A 25,149-nucleotide genomic window follows, 5' to 3' on the forward strand; every position below is an offset into this window, starting at 1 on the left:
ACAAAGGCAACGTGGCGACGCGTATACGCGAACGTATCTTCTAGTCGAGGGTATCGGTTGCACGCTAGGAAAACGAATTTTTGCTTCCTCGATAATGCCTTGAAACAGATCAACAGAACTCCTAGTGTAATAACCCAAGCGGTGCTAATTATTCAGGAGTCCCCCCCCCACTAGGACACCCCTAATGCTCATATTGTGGTTTTGGCATGTAAAGCTGCAGAATTCAGTTATAATGTTTTAACACCACCGCAAAAATGACTTTTGTAGCTTATAAACGATAATAACGGAAACCGGAGGGCTTGTCTGTTTATTAGTTACAACCACACAAACTTAGCAGGCAATGAAGCTAAAGTATAGTGGAAGATAACTTTTCCTTTTAACTGTAACGTAGATACAATAAGGAGAAGGAAAATTATAGAGGGCGACAAGAAAAGAAAAAATAAACTCGATAGGTGTGGTTTTTCCAGCTGATGTGTTTCCTTTATCGTGCTTTTGCTATTTTTCTATTAAATTTACTGTTTGTCCTTTTAGTCGATACACAATATATATATAGATCGCTTGCCGAATATAGCATAATCATAGCCACTGATCTTGACTACGCGAGGAGGCGGGAATTACTTGCACGAAAACCGAAATGCACAATCGACTTATACTAAAAAAGTCGCAGTTTCGCCCGAAAGCGAAGCATGCATTGCGATAGCAAAGTAGCAGGCAGCTATACGAAATAAGGATAGCAGCTTTATCAGTCGTATAGACTTGCAAACCTTCGCTTACTAACTGAATTAACAAGTATGGTTTCAGTGCACGCAGACAAACATGAACACATCACACTCGATAAGCGCGGACATGCGATGTCAAAACGCTGTCCTAGTGCTGTAGCAGCAGCGAGCGTAGTGCGCTTCATGCTATCGCTTCAACGCAAACAGCGGCGAGAACACATCAGGATCACAGCAGATCACTTCCAAGGTCGCGCGCGCCAGCGGACAAAGTACGCAGTTGCTGGCGGAGTAGAAGCCGCTCCCCTCTCTAGCTCGCGCTGCCTCTCCACTTTCTTCCCTTTCGTGCGCGAGATTGCACCGCGATCGTCAGTGAGCCTTGCATCCGGTCACGAAATACTCAGTAGCTGCAGGAGCTGCAGGAGCCTAACGCCGCCCCCATACCTCCTCCCTCCCGTTCACCCTCAGCCTTTTAGCGACGGAAGACGGCGCGTTTGCTCCCCACTTTCCGCCCTCGCGTGCGCCAAATTGAGCCGCGATCGTCGGCTCCTCTCGCGTGCTTTCTTTCGCATATACAGCATACGGCGCGGTGTTATCGGCCATAGACATCATACAGAACATCACGGTGACGGCAAAAAAGTGCATGGAGCGTCCACATAATTGCTATCGCAATAGAATTCCCAATTTTTTATTCAAGTACGGTAAAGGCGCACACGACCATTACATAGCAGCGTTACAATAAATCTGTGATGTTTACAGTACTCGCATTTAAACAGATAATGCATGCTAAAATAAGAAGAACACAAGATGCACGCAAATGCCCGCAAAGCTGCCGCACGACTGGCCGCTCGAGGAACTTTGCGTGTATTAGCGGGCTTCTTTCATGCTCGGGAAACACTATTAAGTAGCACGTATTGAGCAACAGAAAGCTGTATGCGGAGTTTTTCCATGTCGCTCTACAATTTTCCCATTGACGCTTTCCATGTAATTATAATATTCGATATGTTGATTAAATAGTCAGAAATAATTATAGAATTAGACAGAATAATATATATATATATATATATATATATATATATATATATATATATATATATATATATATATATATATCCGAACGATGGCAAACAACGTTACCTTGGCTCCGTCGTCCAGCTACGTGAAACTCGCACATTTTTACACTTTGGCTAACGTTGGCTGGGACAGCCTGTATACATTTTACATTAGTAAAAGAATACGTGTACACAGATGCAGCTAAAGGAATGCAGTTGAAGATTTTTTAGCTCCATTCAGACTGCAAGGCCCATGCAGAAAGGTTAATACTAGTGATGTGACTCAATATAGGTGTACCATCAAACACGGGTAATAATACGTTAAGTGGTTTATGAAATTCAACTCACCTGCTATACAAGGTTTCTGCGAACACGTTCAAAAATATTTTAAGTTCACCTGTGGCACATATAACTGTAGTTCATGAGCTGGTCTACACGAACAGGCGAGCATTACTTGCACAAAACGTCAAAATATGTAATTGATGAATTAACAAAAAATCACTAATTAAGCCTTTAACTAATTCAAGGAAGGAAGGAAAAAGTGGAGAAGGAAGGCAGGGAGGTTATCCAGTGTAGCGTAACCGGTTTGCTACCCTACACATGGGAGTGGGATGGGGGGGATGAAAGATGGGAGGAGGAGAGAGAGAGAGAGCACATAACACAGCAAACACATCGTCAGTTACAGTCCGTCACTCTTGCGCGGTACGCGACATCACTGTTACAGCCGCTTGTCCAAGCCCGTATCCTTCATACACCGAAGTAGTCCCTGCGTCGCCTTCAGCAGCGATGTCTTCTGTCGGCGATATGTGAAAATGGTTGCAACTGACAATGGCCTATTGTCCAGGTGCGCTAGAACGGACGCCATGGACTGTCTCTGAACATTATATTCAGGACAGTCGCACAGAATGTGTTCCAGCGTCTCCTCGCAAAGACAGGCATTGCAGAGAGCGTTGTCGGCCATTCCAATGCGAAACGAGTAGGATTTTGTGAAGGCCACCCCTAGCCATAAGCGATAAAGCAGGGTGGCCTCACTTCGGCGGAGTCCAGTTGGCATACACAGATGCATCAATGAGGGCAGGTCGTGTTGATGATTGCTGCGGTTGGTCTGGCTGCTTGGTGTGCACCATAGAGAGAGCGTGATCTCCCGTGCAAGCACTTGAAGGCTTCTGGCTGCGTCGGACCGTGAAAGTGGTATGGCCTCTTCCTGTGTGTCTTCAAGAGCTGTCCGAGCGGCTTTATCGGCGTCTTCATTTCCTATGACGCCGCAGTGACTTGGCAGCCACTGAAACGTCACGTGATGTCCTTTCTCATGTGATATATGAAGGAGGCATCTAATATCGAGCACGAGCTGTTCGAATGGCCCGCGACGCAGAGCTGATAGCATAGATTGTAGGGCTGCCTTTGAGTCACTGAAAATTGACCATTGTCGAGGTGGTTCCCGATTGACGAAACAAAGTGCAGCGCGAAGAGCAGCTAATTCCGCAGATGTAGATGTCGTTGGGTGGTCAGTCCTAAAGCTGATGGTAATACCTCTTGCTGGGACGACCACAGCACCGGACGAACCCTGGATGTTTGTGGAACCATCTGTATACATATGTTCACTGTCCGCGTACCTCTCGTGCAGATGAAGCAGAGACAGTTGTTTCAGCACAGGCGACGACAAATCAGACTTTTTCCCGATTCCTGGTACACTGAGATGGACTGTGGGGCTGACAAGGCACCAAGGGGGTATCGAGGTTTTAGATGCAGCGGTGAAGCCCGAGGGAAGTTTGTCGTTGTACTTGACGATAGCTTTAGAGAATGATGCTTGGTGCCTGTCTGAAGGTAGTGTTGCAAGGTGGTGATAGGGGGCACGTGCAAAATGTCTGATATGCGTTCTCAGCGCTTCCACCGTGATGTGAGTTTGCATTGGATGGTCCCGAGCAATCGCAATAGTTGCCTCAGTTGACGTGCATCTGGGCAAACCAAGACAAACTCTGATTGCTTGAGCTTGTGCTGCCTGCAGAACACGAATATTTGTCTTGCAGGTGTTGTTCAGTACAGGTAGACTGTATCTTGAAAAACCGAGGAAGAGAGCTCTGTAGAGTCTCAGCATTGCGTCTAGTGACATCCCCCACGTCTTTCCTGTCAAGTATTTAAACAACTGGGAGGTTGCTGTCAGGCGCCGTTTCATGTAGGCCACGTGCGGGCTCCAACTGAGGTCTCGGTCGATAATTACGCCAAGAAATCTGTGGGTTCTGACATAGGAAATGGTCCGCCCATTGATTGAGATGACATAAGGCGTCATTGGTTTGCGAGTAAATGCCACTAGGGCGCATTTTTCTGGCGATATGTTCAGACCTCGTTCACACAAGTAGCCCGCTGTCAAAGTAGCCGCTCTTTGAAGCCGTGCACGTATCTGAGGACGTGTTACTGCCGAAGTCCAGACACAGATGTCATCTGCGTATATTGAAATTTTGGTGGTAGTTGCCAAGTGTTCAGCAAGCCCAATAAGAGCGAGGTTGAATAGCGTCGGGCTGAGAGCACCGCCTTGAGGAACGCCCCTGCTGGTATAGCGTCGCATAGTTGGGCCATCGTCAGTTAGCACATAGAATGATCTTGCAGAAAGGTAACTTGCAATCCACAAAAATACTCGACCACCTAGGCCAACCGTCACAAGAGCGTCGAGAATCACCTCATGTAATACGTTATCGTATGCCCCTTTCACATCCAAGAATAAAGCTGCAGATAAACGTTTACGGGACCTTTCGTGCTGGACATATGAAACGAGATCAACTACATTGTCGATGGAAGAGCGGTCACGTCGGAAACCAGCCATGGAATTCGGATAAATCTTGTAGTATTCAAGGTACCATTCCAGGCGGCCAAGGATCATTCGTTCCATTATCTTTCCTACACAGCTGGCCAACGCAATTGGGCGGTAAGAGGTGAGCTCTAGCGGGGATTTGCCCTGCTTCAAGATTGGCACCAGGCGGCTCACTTTCCATTCGTCAGGAACATTTCCCTCCTGCCATGAGGTGTTGTAGAGACTCAATAGTGCTATGCGTGCGGATTCTCCGAGATAGCAAAAGGCTCGGTATGATATACCATCTGGGCCCGGAGATGATGAGCGCCTGCAGAGAGCTAGTGCCGCCTCGAGCTCCTCCATTGAAAAAGGAAGGTCCATGCGGCAATCACGGGAATGGGGGACGTCATCTCGGGCTGGAGGGTCTGGACGTGTCGCTTGGTCTGCCATCCGCGCACAAAATTCTTCTGCGACATCGATGTCTTGCCGCCCTTGGAAAAGCGCGAGCGCCTTGAATGGAAAACGCTGTTCCGGAAGGCAATGCAGACCTTGCACCGTTTTCCAAATGTGAGACAGCGGGTTGCGGGGGTCGAGCGTCTGGCAAAACGTTGCCCAACGTTCAGACGCTAATCTATCCATTCGACGCTGAATCTTCTTTTGTATCCTCCTGGCTGTCCTAAGGTCATGGATTGATTTAGTACGCCGATATCGACGTTCCGCCCGGCGACGAAGTGCGCGAAGTCGCTCTAATTCTATGTCGAAGTCGTTTCGCGTGTAAGAGGTCGTCAGCATGCGAGTGGCGTTTCGCATCGTATTTTTAATTGTTTGTTCTAACCCAGAGGGTAGGCCCTCGCTGCAGGCATCTTCCATATCAGATTTGAAGTTGGCCCATTGAATCGTCCGAATGGTATTCCGTGGGCCAGATCTAGACGACAAGCCTTTGATGTTCAGATAGGTGGGAATGTGATCACTCCCATGTGTCTCAATATCTGGAAACCACTTCACACATCTGGCGAGAGAGTTGGAGACGAAAGCAAGGTCGAGGCAGCTGCCGTATGTCACGCCTCGAAGAAAGGTGGGGCTACCATCGTTCAAGAGAGTAAGGCCATAGTTGTAGGCGATGCTTGATAATCTTCGTCCTCTTGCATTTGTCTTTGTACTTCCCCATGCTGGATGGTGTGCATTGAAATATCCTATGATGACCCATGGGGCGGGGCAAACACTCAAAATATCCGCTAATCTTTTAGTGTCGAAATTGCTGGAAGGCGATATATACACGCCTATGAGAGTAAACAAGAGTTTTTTCTTTTTAACTGTGATGCAAATATACTGATTGTCGTCGTGGGGCGCAATTGGTTGCAAAACATAGGTGAGTTCACGTCGAACAAAAACGATGATCTTGCTGCATGCACTATTTGTTGATGACATGAAACATTCGTACCCTGACAGTCGATTGGTTTCGACAAGTTGGGCTCACAAATGACGATGAGTGGAAACACATTGGTGTACACATACTGACGGAAATCTGAAATTCGTGATTTTAGCCCTCTGGCGTTCCACTGCATGACGGACGCTGCCTTGACTTCTTTTCGGAAGGATGGGGTATGGGTAGCCAGCTTTCTAGTTGAGGGATTCAAGCACTGGGCTTAAGGCGTCCAGCACTTTAAGTGCGCTTCGAGCAGACGGTGTCCCCATCTCAACTAAAATCGTTCGGATGGCCTCCATGAGGGAACGTAGCACCGAGATGACTTGACCATCTCGTTTAGGCGAATCATCAATGGCCGGAGAAGGCTCCGGTGGGGCCGTGACCTGCTGAGATTCCTTAGCAAGGGAGCGGCTCGGTAGCGTAGGCCATTCCTCTACAGAAAGAGTCTTATCTGATTCCCTCGTGGAAGTGGTGGGCCCTTTCGCGGCGCGAGTAAGTGGTACCATAGTGGAGCGGGTACTATCGCTTCGCGCATGCGCCTTCTTTGAAGACGTGCGATGGTGTCGACGTCGACGCCGACGCCGGACTACTTCGGCTGCCTCCCTGTGGGCCGAATTGTCTCTGGCCATTTGCTTCAGAACCGCGCGCTCCCTCTTCATACGGGGACAGCCTTTCGACGAGGCTACGTGAGGGCCGCTACAGTTGGCGCACTTCAGAACTGTGGCACCACAGGTCTCTTCCGCATGAGGTTCAGCGCAACGGGGACACAGTAGCGAGTTGGGACACACGCCCTTAACGTGCCCTAGCCTGAAACACTGATGGCATTGAAGCGGCTTCTGGATGAATGGTCGAACCGGATGTCGAAAATGTCCGACTTTAACGTGGGATGGTATGCAATCCCCCTTGAAAATTACTTTTACGCAGCGCGTATTCCCAAGACGGCGCACTTGCGTGATGATCGTGCCTTCGTTTGCCGGCTTTATGAGGCTAGGTAAATCATCATTGGGAAGGGCAATGTCAATGTCGTAAATTACACCAGCTATCGATGTGTCGTCGATCGGGATGAAGGGGCGCATTTTGATTCCGCCTAGCTCCGTGATTTCTTGAAGTGTTCCAAGCGCACTCGCGTTGTACACGTGAGTATATTGGCGAGTATATTCTTGCGTGGGTTTATTCTGATGTCTTTAATTTGATCCGGCACCGCACGTTCCAGAAAAATGGATAGGGCTTGTCTGTTCAGCAACCGTAGGTTGCTTGATGGTTCTTCCGGCATAAAGATGACGTGTGGCCAGCGCGCAGGCCTTGACTTCATAGTCGTAGTGCTCGCAGGAGTTGACGGCGCTGTGTTGGCGATCTTTCTCTTCGCCCTCTTACTCCGGACGGGTATGAAGCCGTCGTCGGATGAGCCGTCTTCCGACATAGAGTACAGCTCGGTGTCCTCGGTGTCGCTGGTGGAGCCAACTCACTTCCTTGCGGTTGACAGCCTTGATGACTTCTGGCCAGGTGGGCCTCTGGCATGCTCCGCGTCCATGGCCGCAAGACGGGGAGGTGAGGCACCTCGAAAGGCGAAGATTTCACCAAAAATTAAGAGAGCACAGAAACAAGCGTTCTGACAAGAAGACACTTCATCGTCTTCCATCTTTAACTAATTCAAGGTGTCTACTAAGCTGATAGTTCCAAATTCCCTGAGTGTTTCAGGTTTTCCCTGAGTGTCTTGGCAAAAGTCCCCGAGTAACACAGAAACATGTTTTATGCCAAGACGCACTGACACCACGTCGCCCTATGCTGTCACTCTCTAGTGAGCATGTTAAAAGTAAAAGACGACTTAATCCAGTTTGAATAGTGCGGAGTAGAGTTTATTTGATTCAAAAAGAAAACAGAAGGCAGGCATTAGTAAAACGCACACCGAATAAAATATCTTTGAAAATGTTAGTAAAGCCCATTGTAAATTAAATCAAACATTTTGAAATAACAATGAAAAGAGATGCATACAGAAGCAAATATTTTCGAATATGAGCTGTTTTTATCAACTGATACCAAGCTCATTAGTATGAAGACCTGAATTTTGTCACGAGTGGGATTCTCTCTCAGCACCGGGAAAATCAACCACAACTGCCCTGACATACACTCAGCCCGCACACAACGCCCCAGTGTTGTGTTTCACTGCTTTAAGGAGTTTACTTTGGTTTGGATGAGGGACATCTGCATCTCAGCGTCAGCCAACGCTTTTTTTTTTAGATGAAGCTCCTAGCTTTCCCGTTGATTCTCAATGTGTCAGTCCTTTCTGTACTCGTCTTCTTTCCGCCGTATGTTCGCCCCATGGGCCATTTAAACCATCTTATTGGTCAGTTGTACAGTCAACGTCCGATTTTTCGGACTCCGTAGGGGCCGCGGAAATGTCCGAAAAATCGCGCAGTCCGAAGAAAGCAATGCATGTCTTTTACTGCCCTTCAGGGCTGAAATCGCCACAGACAAGTCCAAAAAAGCTCTGAAGGCCTGCCAGTACACTTACTAGGCATATCGGTGCTCGTATTATGACAAAAGATGGCAGATGCACGCGTGTATGATTAAGGAATACATAGTGTGTCCAGTGACAATTGCCCCTTCCTACGCTTAAGCTTCAGTGCAATATTCGCGCAAGCTTCACTGTGTACTATGACTGAGGCGAAGCTGACTTTCGGGAACCGGCATTATTCGAGGCGCCGTGCTTGCCCCGCTTCGAAGTCAATGGAGAGGGTTACAAAGGCAGAGTCGGTGCCCTTGCTGATAGCGGTGAATTCTTTCAACGAAAAACACGGCACGGAACGACAAGAAGCTTAATGACTAACGTCGAAGCAGCTCGGCCTAGTGTTGCCGCGGTGGTGGCTATGGCTGCCAGTGGATCCGCGGCCAAGAGCTCCGGTTCGAAGAGGCGAGATATTCAAGATGGCGGTGGTGGTGGTTGTGATTAATGTCGTTTTGGAGCTGCGGTCACGGCAGAAAGTCCGGATACTCGCACGGCGAAGGGTTCTTGCGTCCGAAATTTAAGAGCTTCTTATACATCGACCTTATGGGGTACGTGGTGGTGCCGCGAAGCCGCCCGAAAACTGGGCGTCCGGAAAATCGGTCGTTGACTGGCAACTCCTCCAGCCGACGACACGGTGTCAAAAACGATTCGTTACGATTCCTTCCTGTTACTCGAGCCAGCATTACCAGGACTTTCGTTCCCTCTCAATAAAATTACAGCTAATTCTTCCTGATATAAGCACACATTCCCTGAGTTTTCCCAGAGCATTTCTAGGCAATGCAAAATCCACGAGAATTCCCGATTTCTCCGGTTAGTAGACACCCTGTGTAACTTACATTGTGGCCCGTATTGCAATTTACAAATTCTAGCCCTGGAGTTTGCAAGGCGGATCCACTTGGAACGAATTCTCAGCATTATGCCAGTTTCGAGATATTAATGAGCGAACTTCGCGAAGTTCATTCGCGTTTCAGGTAATTTGTTAACAAAACGTCGTTTATGGATTGCAGCACACAAGTAACTGGAATGCCAATGCATTTCTCCGCAAAATTTGGGAATTGATATCTCGAAACTGGTGTCATCTTGAGAATTCGTTCCAAGTGGATCCGCCTTGCGAACTCCACAGCTAGAATTTGTAAATTGCAATATGGGTCATGAGGTAATTAATTCAACAGTTATTTAGAGAATTCTTGTTAATTAGATTAATATGCATTTCATTTCTTGGGGCATGCAGTGTCCGCCGCTTTGAGCAGACCATCTCAGCTAGAATTCAACTATCTGCCACAGGCAACCTTTAAAAGATTTTGAAAGTGTTCGCTGCAACACCTGTATAAGTTTACTGTGGGCAAACAACTTTTGTGGGATGCATACAAAAATTATTTATGAGAAGCTAGAAACAGCCGAGACTGAGAAGCAAGGTATTGTATTTAAACAACCGGCCCTTTTGCATTTTTTCAGTGATATTGCTCTCACCGATGTTTGCACTCTTTGAGGAACGTGTCTGAAGAAACTTGCTCAAAATATAACCACTAGATATCGGAGGCTTCGTTATTCGACAGCTGTATAAATGGTTCGCGAACAGAATAAATTTTTTTCGTAATACTTGACGAAAACATTCGCAAAATAGTCGAACAAGTCCAAATTCGTAAAGGCTTACCGAAAAAAAATTCGGCAGGGTTGGCAGGTATGCTTTAGTGACATGATTTCGTTTGACGTTCAGCCTGACAAACATCAAATCGAGCGTACAAACGTGAACGCACTGGCGATAGACCATTTTCAACAACCTGCCCTCTCACTTCTCACGTACCGTGCTCTTTCCATGACTCACAAGAGGGATGAACTTCACACGAATTACGCGCCTCGTGTGAAAAAAAATGAATCGGTTTGCACATGTGTTCGGGGAACCTGAAGTGTTCTGTGCGCGCGAAGAATTATCAGTCAGTGTCTCTCTGTGCGCCAGGAAGTGGGTGGAACAAGCTTTATTGTTTTTGGCGATTCCTACGCAGTGCTTTACACTATTGTTCGTTATTAATAACACTAACAGGTATGATAGCAAAAACGTGAAGTTGCCAGTCAGTCAATGAATGCCAGTCAATGACCACGGCAGACGTGATGTTTCGGAACACTTGCAGACTCGCGAACACACCTAGTTGGCGGGGGCAGGGTGCCATTGTTATTATCAATGACAAGCATCCCTCACTTGCGTCGGTATGCGCTTGACTCATGCATATGCGCACGTAACCACCAAGATCAGGCTTAGCAAAAATGTAGAAAAAGAACTCTGCCCAAGTAGTGTGCGAAGTGAAGAGTCTGGATTACTACAGGAGTTTATGAAAAATTCCTTAAACATGTAGGCGAAAACCGTGGTCGCGATGTGTTTAAATAAATCTCCGCGTGGGCTTTGCTGTTTTCCTTTGTAAACACGATTGTTGCCGAGGAACTCAGGTCTTTCCTAGCTATAAACTGCCCTAACCACCATAGTCACCATAGCCATCATAAACCACTATAGTCACGTGTATTATTCGATATTCGTGCCCATGCCAGAGACCGTTCCGCTCCCCCCTTGATTGCTTCCGAATATCGTTTACATCACTTTTTTTCCGCGTCTTCCTCCGCGTAACAATATCCTTTTTTTACGCACACTGATAGTTCTGACTCATCATAATGCTGACTACTGTCCGCCGCACAAGTGCTTACCGATGCATGTCGGGGCACCGCCTGTGAAATCGCATTCTGTTCTGGTGGCGTTGCAGAGCTCCTTCTCTTTTTCATTACAACTGTGGCGCGTATTATCTGTTGGAAAGAAGAAATAAAACTGGTGAAATCTTTGTCAATAACGAGGTTATTGGAAAAAAGATGACGGAAGAAGTCGTCTCGCAATGACTGTCGAGGGCAATGCGAATAGCAGTCGACCAATGTAGCGACACAGCCATATTCCTAAAGTCACGTTTATTTAACACATGCAATCGTAAGTTTTTAACAGTTTTGTTGCTTCGGCTATATAGCACTTACTCCTATATCGTCCCATTTTGCAATGGCACCCGATTGCAAAGGTTGCCCATGAAAGCATGACGACAACTGTATGATGCCGACGCAGTGACGATGAAATGAGGAAGGAATGACATTGATCGAACGACAAAGACACAGAACGACGACGGCATGGCGACAATGAAATGTAGACTTCTAAATTGTGGCGATGGAATAACGACGACGTGAAGAAGATCGTAGAAAAAAGGAAAAAAATGCCGTTGATTGTAAAGCGCACCCGTTTGCAGTAACCTATAAAGGAACAACAGTCCTTTACAGCACCCCGCACCTCATTCTTTCATACAGAAATACAACTTTCTCTCATTTGGAAAAAAAAAATCTTTTACTCCCAATGCACTAAAGTTGCGATAAATAAAAAAGTCGCAGTTTCGTGCGAAATGCCAAGCATTGATAACAAGAGCAAATTAGGAGACAGCTATACGAAACGTAGGGTAGCAGTTTTATCGGCCGCATAAACTTCTAAACATTAGCTTACTTACTAAATTAACAAGCATGGTGTCACGCGCACACAAGCATGAACACGTCTCACTATATGACCGCAGAAACTCTCTAAACGCTGGAGTGTCGAAGGGCGGTAGCAGGAGCGAGGGAATCGACCTATGTGCGGCGCCTCGCTACGACGAGAACACAGCGCGGTGCGCCTAGATGCGTACTCCTATCTCCGTCGCAGATCGCTTTCAAGATAGGCAGATAGGCAGATTTCAAGAAGCACATCGCTTTCAAGATGCTGTGCCGTACGTAGCAGCCGCTGGCGCGGAACGTCTCCCCTGTTTGCGCCAGTCCCGCACGCAAGTTTCGGGAACTCCGAAGGCCCGTGATGCGGCCCGATATACATCCGTCTCGGCACACGTGATCGCTTTCCTTTTAATTGCGGCACCATAATGACCTCGGCATGCCTTTTCCGTTGACACTTCCATGCCGATAGAGCAAACGTAGAAAACGGGAAGATAGACGGTGCACTAACCTAAGCCAAAGGAAGCATTGCCTAAGCACACGTACTACAGCACATGGAGAATGCTACGGCCGCTAGGTTCGAAGCGCGTACGAGGCCGCCATTTTGAAATGCCGATGGCGATATGGTAGCACAGATTTAGGGTCGTACTCGATTATAGCACGCGTAATTTTCGGGCCGGTTTTATAGGGAAAGAAAAAGTGCGCGTTAGATTCGATCAAATACGGTAATTGACATACATGCGCACGAAGTTCCGTCTTCGGGTTTCTTAATTAAACACTTCGTTACTCATTTCACATCGAGCGGTATTTACGTCCCAAAGCTTGTGCAGGGCTACGTTAGACGACGAGTTAACGGGTGCCTCAGTCTCTTGTCTATCGGAGGTCACCCATCTTTCTTTTCCTTTCGGTCGTGCGAAATTCTTTATGAGGGCACTGAAGACGAACAATAAATCAGTGTGTGTTGCCGGACTACTCTTTCACGCAAATGTCTGCAGTTCTTGGGCAAACAAACAAACATACAAACAAATTTGTTTATATGGAGAGAAAAATGAAGGGAAGTTTAAGGCAGAACTCTCCTCTTAGGTTTGATTGCACCTACGATGGACAGGTCGTGTGAACAACCACGACTGACGACGAAAAACGACTCGCGGTGACCGATGTTAACACCGGCTGTCGATGTAACACCGGCTGTCGATGTTAACACCAGCCCGCTGTCGCGAGACACTGAAATGTCTCGCGATTGGCCGCACCGACATCGCCACGCAAAATAAGCGTCAACGCATACAGACGTACGAGGCTTTAGAATTCTGGGCCAAAGCTATACGCTGCTGAGGCGCAGTTCTGGTGTCACAGATTACGCTGTATTTTCGGGTATTTATGTCCTTTCCGTGATGGAAAACCGCACAAACCTTTCGAATTGGACTCGAATATATTTTTCCTCATAAACAATTAACCGCAGCCTATAGCTATAGGAAAGGCATTAATTTTCGAAATCGGTGTGCCCTTGGTAGCGTTTGCGGAAACATGAAAGCAGCGTCACCACTGTACTGCCATTCACTTTCTGTTCACGTCATAGGAAGCCTCCGATGACAGCTGAAATAGCGCACTTGCAGTCAGGTAAGCGCAATTTATGTTTGGCATCACATGTTTTTTTTTCGTTAACGCGCGCCAATATCATACATACATGTATACGAAGTGTCACTATTTTTTTTTTCTCACGGGTACGATATGCATTTGTTTATTTGTGCAAATTACACATACCCTTGAATGAAAGCTACTGCTACAGGGGAGTACAACGGACAATGTCACAACAAACCGTGTGAATACATGTGAAGACAAGCTAATGATAATAATAATCGTAAATGGGAGTAAATGTCCAAAGCGAAGGTCACGGAAGTAGGAAAGAAGAAGCACTTATGAGGGAAGGAGAGCGATAAACAAGGTGGGAAATGCACGCAGGTTAACCCGAAAAAAAATCTGTTTTGTTACCCTGCACTGGGGGAAGGATAAGGGGAAATGAGAAAAGAATATCGAAGAGCAACAGCAAGGGAACGAAAAGAAATAAAGGAGCTAGAGGAAATCCGTGAGATCTATAACCTCTCTAATAAGCCACTTGAACGCAAAATTTTCGAAAGTTCCTTGTATGAGGGACACGAATAAAACGCTTTCTCTGACACACATTTTTCAATACCCTCGGGCAGCTCTTCCTGTGCGTGGGAAGGAGTCCTGGAAAATACCCGTGTGACATCGCATTTCTCTTATTTTCAATGCAACGTCGTTATGCTAGGATAAAGCGTATCATCATCATCAGCAGCAGCAGCAGCAACAGCAGCAGCAGCCTCTATGTCCACTGCAGAACGAAGGCCTCTCCCTGCGATCTCCAAATACCCCTGTCCTGCGCCAACCGTCTCCAACTAGCACCCGCAAATTTCCTAATTTAGTCGCACCATCTAGTCTTTTGCCGTTCTCTACTGTGCTTCCCTTCTCTTGGTACCCATTCTGTCACCCTAATGGTCCGACGGTTATCTAACCTGCGCAAGCAAATAGCACGTCTAATTAATCCAAGGGTTGATAAAGTATTAGCAGTTAAGTAATTTTAGTTTCATGTTTACCATGATTTTTGACGAACTGGCCAACCTAAGCTTCGTTCGATAGTTGTACCACTGCCGCCGAATTTGCAGTTATACTTTCTGCAAAATGTTGAAGTTTCTGTATTTATCCTGGAAACCAGTGCCGTGCGCCTATAAGTGGAGCTAGCTCACAGAGCTTAACTGTAATTTTTGAAGACAACACATTAAGACTAGTTTGAGTAGGACAAACATTGGAACCACGGATACGGTCAAATTTTGTGTGCATGCGTGGACCATCTGGCTGTCGCCTGCTGTGTGTGACGCAGATGCGTGTCTGCCGTATTCTTCGCATATGAAATCATATTCCATACGTCCACCATTTTCTTCTATTCACCCTACTCGGGTTCGTTAACTATCCCTTTCTTGTGTTTCCTTTCCATAGAGCAAGTAGGCGTGGTGGTGCTGCTGGTGGCAGTTCCCAGAAAGCTTTCTTCCCTTCATTCTTTCTTTCTGTCTGTATGTCTGCATCTTTTGTGTCTGCACACCTAATGATATTACTGACCTGTGCTTCTAGCACTCTTCGTTACCTGAGATTCCTAAACGTGCGCCGAAATCTAGCATGAAACGGTGTCGCATTCGTTCTCCATTGTACTGCGACCGCACGCTGGCGCTAGAAACCAAGGCACCTGTGGTCACATCGTGGCACGGACATTTCTTTGCAGTCGGCAATGTCTGGCGTTTGCGTCCGAGACGCATCCTCTAATTTAAACCGATCCTCCCACTTAAACCGAAGCGTTCTTTGCCAACGCCCCTGCACCACTCTTGGTGACCGTGGCTGCGGCCTGCTGCTGCTGCCGCTCCTGCAATCTCACTTGGCCGCGGAATGGTGGCGCCATCTAGGAGCGATGGCTCACACTGCTTCGCCCGCAGCAGTGGAGAGAGAGAGAAGGAGATTCTTGAATATGGGAAGGAAAGGTTGGGGTAAAGAGAGAGGGAGAGAGGAGAATTCAGGAAAGGCAGGGATGTTAACCAGTCAATAGTCTGGTTGGCTACCCTACACTGGGGGATGGGAGAAGGGGAAGAGAAAGAAGGGAGAGAGAAGGTGTAGTGCAGCGCAGTAAAAGGTACAGGTGGGAAGCCTGCCTCCGTGTGTGGGTCGTTGGCCGTTGGTGCAGAGGGAGAGGGGGCCGCGACGCGGAGAACTACGATGACACGGGATCGAGGGCACCAGAGGTGATTGCCTCACGCAGCGCGTGTGTTGTGCCGCCTGGCAACCGCGTGGTGGGTCGCATCTGCGCCTCCAAGGGGAGGCCGGGTGCTCCATACAAATGGCGCAGAAAGCGAGGTTGCCTGTTTCAACACCTATAACACTGGTTACGTTAAAAGGTGCATTGTGTTCTTCGCTTACACGAATAAAGCGTTCGGTGTCATTCTGCACGCACATTGATCAAACACAAACTCGTGTTTCAGCACTCCTTATGCACTCACAGAAAGCTTCGCTGTACATAGATACCAACAGGGCACGTCGGATCTTCCGCATTAAAAAAATGTAGTGGATTGCGTTGTATTAAATACGGGTATCTTAATTTGTGCTTCATATTCAGAGGCTTATCTTGACGTACACAGCGCAGCAGCAGATGAATTTTTTCTGGGATAATCTACGAAGCAATGAAATGTTGAAATTAGACACTCGATGCAACCCACGCTTCCTACCCATGCAAACAGCTGATCCAGCAACGAAATCACAGGTCATTCCTTCTTCCTTGCAAGCTTCTTCCTCTTCTTCGTTGCAGTCTTTGCGTTTCCCATCTGTTGAAATTAAGGAATTAGTTATTCATGGAAGCATAAAATATTGGTAGCAGTGTAAATGTTTGCGGTTGATATTGCAATATAACATCGCCTAGCCAAGAATATACAAAGTGGCGATTCACGCTAATCACTACTTTTGTATATTCTTTTATAAAGAGTGTTCTCTATGTATACGCACAAATTACGTTAAAGCTCGTAGAGAAGGTAGTACGACAATGAAATATCTGAGTAATTATTAAATTATAATAGTTACTAGACGCTGGGTACCCCGAGTTTCGCAATCCATGTGAATATGATAAAAGTACCATCACCGGTAGCTGAAGTCGCACTTAAATTTTTTTTTTGGGGGGGGGGGCACTTAGCCGGGCTACGAATGGGAGAAATAACGCCCACCCAAATTGCAGCACGAAGTTACAAAGGATACCCGTATGGATTGCTAAGAAAGAAAACTTCGCAGTTGAAGAAAAAATTCCTCCTGGTCCGCGATTCGAACACGGTATCCAACTGAACTGTAGCTTCATGCTGTGCAATTGAGTCTTTCAATTTTAATGTGAATTTTTCTCTTCCCTGTCTGTTTTTCTCCACCTTGCAGGCTTCCGAAGAACTTATTTACCTTAATCAGAATATCCGGTACATTCCCCAATTATGATTCATCCTTTTTTTGAAACGCTCGTTAGGTGAAAAACTTTCCCTAAGTCAATGTAGAAGCCTTTTCGTAAAGCGAAAAGCTTTCCTTAACCAAGGTCAGTTTTCCATCACTTTGATAGAGCCCTTCACAATAGTCACGATAGTGCTTGCATTTCTTTTGTCAGCCGTTTATTAAAATGTTCGGAACAGGGATAATAAAGTAATAAAAACATTGCCGCTCTGAACGCGTTTTCCGTGTGATTTCACTAACCGTTATGAGTACAAGTTTAGCCTTTCGCACTTACAGCGCTTTCAATAAGGGCGCGCTCAAAACGTAGGATTCGTCGGGGTCCGACCCATCGTTTTCCCATAAAGCGCCCCACCGCAAGTGCTGCCGGTACAAGGCTACATGGAGCACCACAGTATTTCGTGGCAGACTTTGGTGACACGTACGCCATATCGAGGTCGGACGAAATATATCCTAGGAGAGGAGCGCGTGCTCCGTGCCAAACTCGACACGGTGTGACCACGTGGTTTTCCGCGCAGTGTGCTGAGTGGCACGCCCCACTGTGATAGCAGCCGTGTCACTGCAGCGGGTCGGGTGAGGAGAATAGTGTGGAACATTGTAGCATTGGACACATTATCGCAGCAGGTCGGGCAGCCCCGCGCTCTGCGTGAAAACGTTGCGTGAACGCGCATGACTGGTCCACGGCACTTCCTACATAATCAATGACGCCTCGGGCGCGCGCTCCATCATTCGCGCTTGAGCTGGGCAAGGTGGTACGTGGAAACTGACGTTGGGTAGTCTAGGGATTTCGGGAAAAAAAGAAAGGACACGGGGCCCTGAGCACGTTCTTAACTTCAGTTGCACAATTACGGCGGAAACGTCATCTGAGTGTGAAGCAGAACAATTGAATTGGCCGAACTGAACTGAAGGACACTCATCCTTACCAGTACACAAAGGAAATCCGGTAGTGAAGTCGCATGATTTTCCCAGCTCCTTGCATGTTTTCTTCTCTTCTTCGTTACAGCTTTTGCGTTCGTTATCTGGAAAGAGATAGAGAGCGAAATGGTTGACGGAATGTTGAAGTTTTCTCCGGAAAAAGAAAGATAGTGTCACTGTGAAAAAACAAAACCTGGTGCCGTTTGTTCTTTACAAGGTCTCCACGCACTCGCTCTAAAAGCTTACGTATAGAGAGTGTTTCTTACCCGCACATTGGTACGCTCCAGCGCTGAAGTCGCATTCTTTTCTCAACGATTTGCATACCTTTACCTCTGTTTCGTTGCATTTGTCACGTTTCTTGTCTGCAAAGAAATAGAGACGACGGTTCATGTAAAAAAAACTAAAAAAAACAACGTCCTAAATTATCGGGGATTCTTAGTGAGCGTTTCGCGATTGTCACAAAGCGGCGGCCCTGAACCGCTCGGCTAAACGTTCTAATTGTAATAAGATCAAGAGCAAGAAAAAAACGTCTGCGAAGCCGCCGCTCTAATCATCGATAATTTGATTGTAACTTTTGTAAAACATAAAAAATAGTGATCTGTCGTCTCTTTTCGGTCGGCAGCAGTTGAAATCTAAATTATCACAGCTGTCTTCATCCGTCCTTTCTATCCGTGGCGCAGTCCTTAGCGTGTCGCCATCGGGCAACATTCTCATTTGCATCATCGCTCACCAGACGGCACAAAAAAACTAGCTAGTTCATTTTTCATTGCCACCACTAGGTATCGAACTCCTGCTCCTGTGTCTACGTTCATTTGAAGTCAGAAGTGCAATGCACCAAATTACCGCGCAACACTCGCTCTTCGCGATACCCCATAAACCCCGTAATTTGTGCGGAGCTTCGCGCGTAGTACAGGTTCCCAGGGTATGCGACGTCTGCGCTTGTATTTCGGAGGACTTCGCACTAACCCATCTTGCGAACTACGATCCTCCCCCTTTGAAATCTTCGACGAAGCATTCGGAGCAAAATTGTTGCGCCCGCTGACCTGAACGGTGCGTTTTCGTTGCTTCGCGGTCGAGAACCAGCGCGAAATAATGAATATAAATTAGGGAAATTTAACGTCACGAAACTGCAGCACTCGTTTTGTGAAGGATACCGTATGCCTGCAAGCGCTCCGCATTAGCATTAATTTCCTGACCGCCCGCCGTTCTTCAACTCTTACACCTAAATGTGAGTGCACACGAGACGAAATGCCAAGTCTTTCCAATAGATGTCGCGACGTTTGGTATCAGAGACGAGAGGGCCAGTGGGCAGCACGAATCAAAAGACGCCGTTATCCCAAGAGACGTTCGGTAACATTTGGTGGACATATGGCGGTCCTCGTCCATCGTGGAACACGGCATACCCCGCATCTGACCAAACATCATGACGTCTATTACGATGGGGCGAGGGGTGAATGGGTGTGTGGTCGCAGATGTTCAGCCTAGCGCTGCAACCACAAGCCTAGACCAACCAGCAACCAGCAAAGAGCAGTCATATCCGACTTGTGGTTATACCGCATCGGGTGCGTTATGCACCACGTGAGTGGTTGTTTAAGTTGATTCACTTCATTTCAGCACTAAAAGAGAGAAAATAATGATTACAAGAGCGATGATGCAAAGGGGAGTGAGAGGGGGCGCATGCAAACAGCTATTTCAAGGCTTCCCCAAGGCTTGCACACCACTTACACGCGCCTTCTGCATTGAAGGCTCTACCGAAGTCACGTGCCTTATTGCAGCTGGCACTACTGCATTTTTTGCCACTGCTGCAGGTGGCAGTATAATCTGTGACGCTGCAGGCAGCTCCTCTTACGAAGAGGCGTTTGAGCACGTGACCTACTGAACTCTTCCGGCAGGATGCGCGGCTTTCTCGAGAGGCAGGTCGCGCGGGCTTTTTAGTTCACCTAAAATTTGCGTTATTTAAGCACCGTGGCGTGGTTCGATACTCCTGCTGACACGGTCATAGTCATGTCGTGCCTAGGCTCTCGAAAAAAGAAAACAACCGAAAAATATGTCGTATTGCTGAAAGAGTAACATTTTAGAGTTAGTCTTGTTTTGCGGAGATGGCGCGACAGTTGGCATACACCTCGCGCTTCTTGCCGATTACAGTCGTTTTTTTTTTAAGCATGTGGCCCATGGGAAGTTTATCAAATTGCATCATTGAAGAGCTGTAGCAACTGATATGTGTAGCAGTCCCGCGCGCTGAACGGTCTGCACAAGTTTCCAGAAATACCCGAGCGCTCGATCTCTTAGAGATTGAGCAGGCTAGTTCAGACATTAGAATTAACTGTAAACGTTTCGTGTTGTTCCGCTAAGTTACGCAAAGCGTCTTACCAATGCAGAGAGCGGCCCCAGCGCTGAAGTCACAAACCATTCCCATCGACTTGCATATTTCCGCTTCCTCCTCGTTACAGCTAGTGCGTGGTCCAGCTGGCAAAAAAAAATGTACATAAAGAAAAAGCTTGTGCTAACAAATATTCACTAGAAAAAAATCATCGTCGGGAAACACATCGCTCCTGATGAAAAGGGAGGGGGTTTTACGTACCAAAACTATGGTGAAACGCGAAAACACAAGTGTACTTGGATTTAGGTGCAAGTCAAAGAAGCCCAAGAGGTCCCAATTTCCGGAGTCCCCTACTTCGGAGGCCTCATAATCATAAAGCTGTTTTGGCACTCAAAACCCCATAATTTCATTATTGACTTTAAATTGCCAGATCCAATAAGATTATGAAGTATGCCATGTAGGGGGCTCCGGAATAATTTTGTCCACCTGGGGTTCTTAAACGTGCGCTAAATGCACGCTTCACGGGTGTGTTTTCTTTTTGCATTTCGCCTTCATTCCTCATGTGCAGACAGAATGATAAGACATGCCTGATTGCATTTCTTAAGGGAAACGCACTTATCGAAAATCTCGCTGTGGTAGATGTCGCCATTCAGTCAGGTCGGCTGGATTTCGTGAATAAGGTGACACTGCTGATAAGGCAAACATTCACTAATGAGTCTCATAATTTTTCCCACTATGTAGCACACGTCGTAATTGTGGCAGTCAATAGGAACAGTCATCAAATAATATATATATATATATATATATATATATATATATATATATATATATATATATATAGATAGATAGATAGATAGATAGATAGATAGATAGATAGATAGATAGATAGATAGATAGATAGATAGATAGATAGATAGATAGATAGATAGATAGATAGATATCTGTATTGTCCTTAGCACCAGCTTTGAGAAATGCGTCCTCAAATCCCTGCCTTCATCATAGCGGCTCTGCCTTTCCCGCTCTGCTTGCAAGTGTTAACTGTAACATTAGTGCACTTCGCCACAATACTGAATTCCTCTTAATTAAACATTACTTCATTAGCATGAGGCTTTGAATACTGTAATTGGTACGTCTTCTCTAAAAATGATTATTGCACGCGTTCTAAAGCGATTAACTGCAAATATTATACGTAATTTTTAAAAAATTGCCACAATCAGCATGTAATTTTTCTTGGAAGTGGTGCCCGCTTTCAAGTAATCGGGATGGTGTGAAACGATTGCGATAACTAGCACAGGGGAATTTTTTATAGGTTTCTTTTGGATTATTTAAGTAACCCAGCATAGCTGCAGTTGCAATATTGTCGCAGCGTCAGGTGATGGCTTGCAGAGGACGTGAGCTTACATATGCAGAGGGGGATACCGGCGCTGAAGTCGCATGCTTTCCCGAGTTCCCTGCACTTCTTTTTCTCTTCTTCGCTGCAACTGGTGCGATTCTTATCTGGTGAAAGAGAAGAAGAAAAAGAACAGAGACATGCGATATCAGCTGAGGGTGCAAACGAGCGTCTTTCAAGCAAAGTTGGACATGGACAAACGTTGACGGCGTTATCTCTCACATTTTCTCCGGAAAAGAAAAAAAAAGCGTAATGCCCTTCGCAAGTTTTGGTTTAATCCGACAAACGAGGGAGAGATGAACTTTGAAGTGAGAGGAAGGCAGGGAGATTCGGTCCGAGCGATGTGACTGCAGCAAAAAACAGAGATCTGGTGGGATTAAAGCTTAACAGAGGGAGACTCGGTGATCCGTTTGAACTTGCTAAATCACGTCACTTGCTGGACATAGACGAAGAAGGGCGTGTTTTTGTGGTTTATATTCCGTAACTCTTCGATAGACGCCAGTTGCAAGTAGCACCGTGTTTGTCCTGGATGTTTCTTCATCTAAGCCTCGTCAGTAATGCGCTTCAGCGTCTCTTTCCTTTTACGGTAGGAAGATGAAGCAGGTGGTCATTGCGAAGGTGATGATGAGCAATGCCCATTATACTGATTCAGCACAACACAGGCTTGGAAGGAGGCTTGTGGGCTTTTATGGGTCCGTCTTTTTCGAAGCTTCCGAGCCTTTTTTGGTCACCTAGTGGTGTAAATTTGATATCATCGGATCCGTGAAGAAGAGAAGATTCAGCGGATACCTGATTTTGAGGTGGGCCACCCCTTCTTTGGACTTCATTGGAACTTTTGTGCTCACGCCACGCTGGCCGAGAGCTAGCGTCTGGTAGACCTAGCGCGGCATGGCAGCAATGCACGTTGAAGGGGAAGTGCTCCCGGCGGAGGACTTTACTGAAGACCTGGGATGGCGGACAGTGTCCAACCGAAAATCTAGAACTACGACGAGGCATGGATTAGGTGATGGCGGTTCGCCAAGTGAGATGCCTGAACGACGGGGCGCAGGTGAACGGCGCGGAGGCTCGGCAATCAAGAATCACATTGTGAAGGCGTCGCGCATGCCACCGATGCGACAAAAACACATCAAAATAGTCATTCGCCCACGGGGTGGACTGAATTTGGAGAAAGTTAGCTCTACAGCGGTGGGCAAGGCAATCGTAGAGGCGGCAGGCCTCGGTGTTGAACAGATTCGGGAAGATGTTATTTGCCCGAACTTTATGCAAAATATCTTGGTGGCTAGTACGCCAGAAAGGAGCAACGCTGAACGATATGTGAGACTCAGGTCAATCAGAGTGGCAGACAAGGATTTTGAAGTCAGTGCGTACGAGACGGCCCCGCACACTACGTGTAAAGGGGTCATTCGCAATGTAGACATTATGGATGGCCCCGCGACACTTGAGCGGAACGTTGTTAACGATCGCAATCCGCTGGCTATGGCGGCCAAACGCATCAAAAACACAGGATCAGTCATCATTGTTTTCGATGGGTTAAAGGTGCCCAATTTCGTCAGATATGGGCCAACTCTGGTACGGTGCTTCCTGTATCGAAAGCAGTTGGATGTATGTTATGTGTGTGGCAAGCTTGGACATCGGGCGGACGTCTGCCCAGCCCCCGATTATTTTGAATGCCGAGGATGCGGGGCTCGGAACCCTGAAGAGGATCACAACTGTGTGCCTTGTTGCAAGCTTTGTGGCGGACGACACCTGACCGCGGATAAACAATGCAGACAACGATACCAGCTTCCCTACGTCGTGCGTGTTCGACGACAGGAGAGAGCCAGGGCGGAGCTAACGGCGGAACAAGAGGCAGCCGAGATGGTGCAGCTGGTGAGCGCCCGCCAACGCTCTAAGGGACGCTCGCGCTCTAGGAGCCGCTCCAGGTCGAGGCAGCGGCCATCTTCTGGGACTCGTACGACCAGGAGCCGATCCGTTTCTATGGAGGCGCGGGTGCGCTTTCCTGCCGCTGGTGGCGGCGGCGGCGCAGCTGGGAGCCAGACCACCTGGGCTGACAAGGTCAAGGGTGGCATCAGCGCCGGCCGAGCGCCCGAGCAGCGCCAGGAGTATGTGGATGGTAATAAGGATAGGGATAGGATTGCGCACTTGGAGAGAGAGAATCGTAGTTTAAAAGCAGCCATTGACGGGCTTATCAAAGAGATAGCTGAACTTAGGAACAGCTTACCTTCCGGTAACAACGATAGCTTAAGACAGACTGGGAAACATGCTGACTCGGTTGAGGTACCAAGGTCTGTGGAGGTCGCAGAACAGAACATGGCGGACGAAGAGACGCCTGCGCCGAAAAAGAGGGCCTTATCCTCGACCGTACGGATTCAGGGTAAAGTCGGTTCCGAGCTTAAAGCAATGATGGCGACATTGCAAGAAAGTGTAAATCAGATCATTAGTAGACTGGAGCGGATAGAAGAACGGGAAGATATCACGGATTAGAGATTAGGCAAAATTGAAATATATCTAAACGAGACAGTGGTCCCTGTTATGGAGCGGGAGTGCACTCGGCCGCTAGCCCAGCAGGGTAAGTCGCCGAGTGGACTTGAGCTCAAAACTACTTCACCAAATTTCCGTGGTCAAGATGGCTCTATTAAGTAGTTCATTTAGTATTTGGCAGTGGAATTGTAGGGGGTTCAATCATAAGAAGGCGTCTCTGCAGCAGTTTGTTAGAACGCATGGTGTCAAGCCTCAAGTTATCATGTTACAGGAAACACTGACGTCTAACGTGACCTTAACGAACTTCAAAACGGAAGTTAAGGATAATGAACAGGGCAGAGGACTCGCTACTCTCATTAATAGGAGGTTGGCGTATATTAGACATGATCTTCACATGGCAGAGTGCAAGATTGAATATATTATGGTGGAAGTAATCTTAGGTCGGCACAGGTCATGTCAGAGGAGCGTTTACCTGCTTAACCTGTACAGTAGCCCCCGGGACACGAAGCAGAGTTTCAAATCTCTCTTGACCAAGGCAACCAATCTGGCTAAGGATGCACCGTTGCTTATTGGAGGGGACTTCAATGCACCATATCATGTGTGGAAGTATGTTTATAGCACTATTAAGGGGGAAAGACTATGGCAGCAGGCACTAGACTTGAATTTAACTCTGATTACAGACCCCTCGTATCCCACCAGATGTGGCACGTCGACATGCAGAGATTCGACACCTGATCTCACTTTTGTTCGGGGGGTGGTGGATTCGTCCTGGTCCAATTCTAATAAAGATTTTGGTAGCGATCATTACATACTTATGATTACTTTGGCAGTGGCTAATAAAAAGGAGCGCACATTCAGGATGGTTGACTGGGATGCATTTAGGAAAAGAAGAGCGCAGAGAATTGATGATGAAGGAAATGAGTTGACCTTGGAACAGTGGACTAGTCAGCTTAAAAGTGACGTTGAGGCGTCCACTAAAGAGGTTCAGACCGATATTGACACGGAACACATGGATAATCGCCTGGC

General features: G+C 47.1%; 1 protein-coding gene and 1 long non-coding RNA gene across 2 annotated transcripts in view; both read right to left on the reverse strand.

The window, feature by feature from the left end:
* LOC142591047 (uncharacterized) overlaps positions 1 to 18,031 on the reverse strand; it is a 79,955-nt gene extending 61,924 nt beyond the window's left edge. Inside the window, exons 1-3 of the mRNA XM_075703423.1 lie at positions 17,941 to 18,031; positions 16,267 to 16,362; positions 11,180 to 11,275 (exon numbers count right to left, since the gene is read on the reverse strand). Of these exons, the coding sequence (XP_075559538.1) occupies positions 11,180 to 11,275; positions 16,267 to 16,306 (136 nt within the window). The 5' untranslated portion in view covers positions 16,307 to 16,362; positions 17,941 to 18,031. The remainder of the gene's footprint in view (positions 1 to 11,179; positions 11,276 to 16,266; positions 16,363 to 17,940) is intronic.
* A 164-nt stretch (positions 18,032 to 18,195) lies between these two features.
* Positions 18,196 to 21,744, reverse strand: LOC142591049 (uncharacterized). Its single transcript, XR_012830317.1, has 3 exons — positions 21,654 to 21,744; positions 20,303 to 20,398; positions 18,196 to 18,294 (listed from the first exon to the last, which is right to left on the reverse strand). It is a non-coding gene; the product is annotated as an uncharacterized LOC142591049 (long non-coding RNA).
* Between the last annotated feature and the right edge of the window lie 3,405 nt (positions 21,745 to 25,149).

The sequence above is a fragment of the Dermacentor variabilis genome, chromosome 8 (assembly GCF_050947875.1).
Source record: "Dermacentor variabilis isolate Ectoservices chromosome 8, ASM5094787v1, whole genome shotgun sequence".
NCBI lineage: Eukaryota > Metazoa > Arthropoda > Arachnida > Ixodida > Ixodidae > Dermacentor > Dermacentor variabilis.